Source organism: Morus notabilis, unplaced genomic scaffold (assembly GCF_000414095.1).
Source record: "Morus notabilis unplaced genomic scaffold, ASM41409v2 Scaffold989, whole genome shotgun sequence".
NCBI lineage: Eukaryota > Viridiplantae > Streptophyta > Magnoliopsida > Rosales > Moraceae > Morus > Morus notabilis.
In genome coordinates, this window is record NW_010363328.1 from 300537 (window position 1) to 303574 (window position 3038).

At 41.6% G+C, this 3038-nt stretch overlaps 1 protein-coding gene across 1 annotated transcript; it reads right to left on the minus strand.

The window, feature by feature from the left end:
* Window positions 1-474: 474 nt before the first annotated feature.
* LOC112092720 (putative septum site-determining protein minD homolog, chloroplastic) lies at window positions 475-1276 on the minus strand. Its single transcript, XM_024169588.1, has 2 exons — window positions 1254-1276; window positions 475-1021 (listed from the first exon to the last, which is right to left on the minus strand). The coding sequence occupies exons 1-2, from the start codon at window positions 1274-1276 to the stop codon at window positions 475-477; spliced, it is 570 nt and encodes a 189-aa protein (XP_024025356.1).
* Window positions 1277-3038: the final 1762 nt, after the last annotated feature.

The window sequence follows — 3038 nt, forward strand, 5'->3', positions numbered from 1 at the left end:
TTGCAATAACCATTCCATTTTCCTTCAATGATAAATAGAACAACAACTAATCCTAGAGCCACCAATCTTTCAAACTAATACTAAAGAACAGAAACCATTGTTCAGCCGATTTCAACTATGAGCAACAGACACAATCTTCAAAACTAATACTACAAAACCAAACAATCGAATAGATCAAAACAAATAACATAAATCAAGATAGGGCAAACTTTGAAAACCCACTGTATAGAGCTTCTAACAAGCCTAGCTCAAGAACACTTGCGTCAATCCTTCACCAAATTTTCAAAAAAATTCTCCATTCTCCAAAACTGTCAACAACAAAAGTGTTATATAATAATAATAATAATAATAATAATAATAATAATAATATCTGAATCCTACCTACCAAAGGAGAAGAACCCTTTCTTCTTGGGCTTTTCCTCAACCATAACAGCCTTCATACTATCCTGCTCAACCAGCCTCCAAGCCGCTTGCTCAAAAGCCAACCCAGCCAATGTCGGCGGCCGGAGTAATGGCGGAGATGAATCCGGCGTCGATGCCGGCGGGGCAATCGATGATGACGAAGTCAGGGCAGCCTTCTTGGCGGGACTTGAGGGCATCGACGAGCCAGATTAGGGCTTTGCCACCGAAGCCGATGGGGAGTTTCGACCTAGGTTTTGAAATGCAAAGGAGCTCAAAATTGGACCAGTGCTTGTCCCTGATGAAGGCCTGGTCGAGGCAGCAGTCGCAGTTGAGGACCTCAACGACGGTGTAGTTAACGTGGTTCTCGAAGCCGAGGAGGAGGTCGAGGTTGCTGAGGCCGACATCGGCATCGATGGCCACGACGAAGAAGCCAAGGTGGGCGAGGGAGAGCCCGACATTCGCGGTGGTCGTCGTCTTGCCGACGCCGCCCGTGCCGGAGGTTATGACGACCACGCGAGGGGTTTCTCCAACCAGCTCCGGCTTCTTATTCCATTGGAGGACGGATCGTATGGCTAGAAGTTTTAGGGTAGGGAATCTTGGGGGTTTTGGGGGTGTAGAACTTGAAGTTGGTGGAAGGGAGGAATCAGAGAGATAACATTTTCTAGAGAGAGAAAGAGAGGAGAGAGAGAGAGTTTTAGAAGTTGAAGAGGAAAATATTCATTTTTTTGGGGAAGTCGGAGGAAGAGATAAGAGACCGGCAAACCGAGAAGCACACGGTGGAGAAACCAAACGAGCACTCGGTGTGCGAACAGAGAGAGAGACCGGTGAATGGACAGAGAGACCGGGATTACCCCGATCCTATAACTCCAACCATTCCTCTCCGTTCAAACCTCTCTCTTTTTTCTTTAAGGCTAGCGTTCTTGCTCTTACTTATCTAAACTAAACTAAGAGAATGTTCGGTAGAGGGATTCCTTCCCTGATTTGAATCATGATTCGTGGTTCGCTACAGTATTTTTTCTCACAAAAAATTTACATAAATCAAAAATGGTTCGAATCACATGGTTTGAATCCTCCAACCAAACGTAAAATTAATTTCTAAAAACTATGTCAAAAAGCTCATAATTACCTACAATATACAATGAAAATTTTAAATTTTAAATTTTTTCAAGCCAAATTTCAAGCGTTTTATTCCCAAACTTCCAATAATTTTTTTTAAGGGCCAAAATAAAGAGGACCCACCCAGTGGTGCAACTCCGGGTGGCGGGCACGCCCGGTGCCCGAAAATTTTAGGCACGGTGGGCAGGTGCCATTCGCTGCCCGTCTGAGTTATTTGGTCGGGCACGGGCTCGAGCAGCCCGAAAAAAATTCATTCTGGCTGTCCGCCGCCGGTGGAGAAGTCGACTTCGCCGCCTGCCGGATTTTTTTTTTAATTTTCCGGCGTGACCCGAATTTACCCGAATTTTGCCCTAATTTTTTTGACTGTTAGCCTGAATCTTGCCCGTTGTCCGAATATGCCTGAATTTTTTTTACCGTTAGCCCGAATTCTGAACCCAACAGATTTTTTTTACCCGACCCGACCGCCGCCAGATTTTTGCCCAAAAATTCAAACCCCAACGGCTATTTTTTTTTATTATCGTTGCCCGAATTTTGCCCGACCCGACCCGAGTGCCCGAATTCTACTAGCCGTTGGAACCACATTTTTGGGGAAACATTTTTTTTTTCAAGCCAAAAAATTTCCTATAAATACCCCCTCCCCCAACCATTTTCCTCACCCAAAGACTCTCATTCTCTCTCAATTTCTCTCAATCTCTCTCAAATCTCTCTTAATCTCTCTCAAATCTCTCTTAATCTCGCTTAAATCTCTCTTGATCTGTCTTAATCTCTCTCAAAGCGCTCTCAATCTCTCTTATTTTTCATAATGACTTCTTCTGGTTATGGTGGTGATATTCCCATTGATGCCCAATTCAACATCGAAGAAGTGCAATTTCCTAATATTTTTCAAACGCAGGAATTGTAAACTACAGAAATTGAGGAAACTGCAAATCCGAGCCCTGGTGGACGTACTAGAGGTCATGGACGTAATGGTGGTGGCACTGGTGGGCGTGGAGGATAGGCAAGCGGTAGTGCTAGTGCAAGTGTTGCAAGTGTTGGGAATAGTGTCCTAGAAGCATAAGATGTAATATGATATTTATTATTTAATTAATAAAAGAGTTTATTCATCATTTTATGTGCATATATTTATGAATATTTTATGAATATCAAATGAAAATTTTGTGATTATTTATGTAACCTTAAACATTATATATAAGTGTTATATACGAGAGGATAATGTTTAAGGATAATAATCAATAACGTTGTTCATAATGAATTTAATTAAAGTTCAGAATTTTTAATTAAAACATTATTAATACATGTCATTCCCATTTAGAATGGAACGGTGCTCTCCGCACTGTTAATATGGTGAGATATTGAATGAGTGTATTTCGCATAATGAGATTATGTGGAACAGGGACGCAGACACAATATGAATTTCTAATAATTTCCGTTAAGCATAGAAATTCTAATTGAGTCTACCGATGGTCATATATAGAATGATCTTAATCCTGAGTTCTTAACAAACTCCTATTTATGGATTT

Excerpts from the sequence above, each read along its gene's own strand:
- LOC112092720 (XM_024169588.1), bottom strand. The coding sequence starts at position 1,276 with ATGGTTGGAGTTATAGGATCGGG. Across the intron at positions 1,022-1,253 it reads GTTGGAGTTATAGGATCGGG|TTCTACACCCCCAAAACCCC; the intron begins GTAATCCCGGTC and ends ACCAACTTCAAG.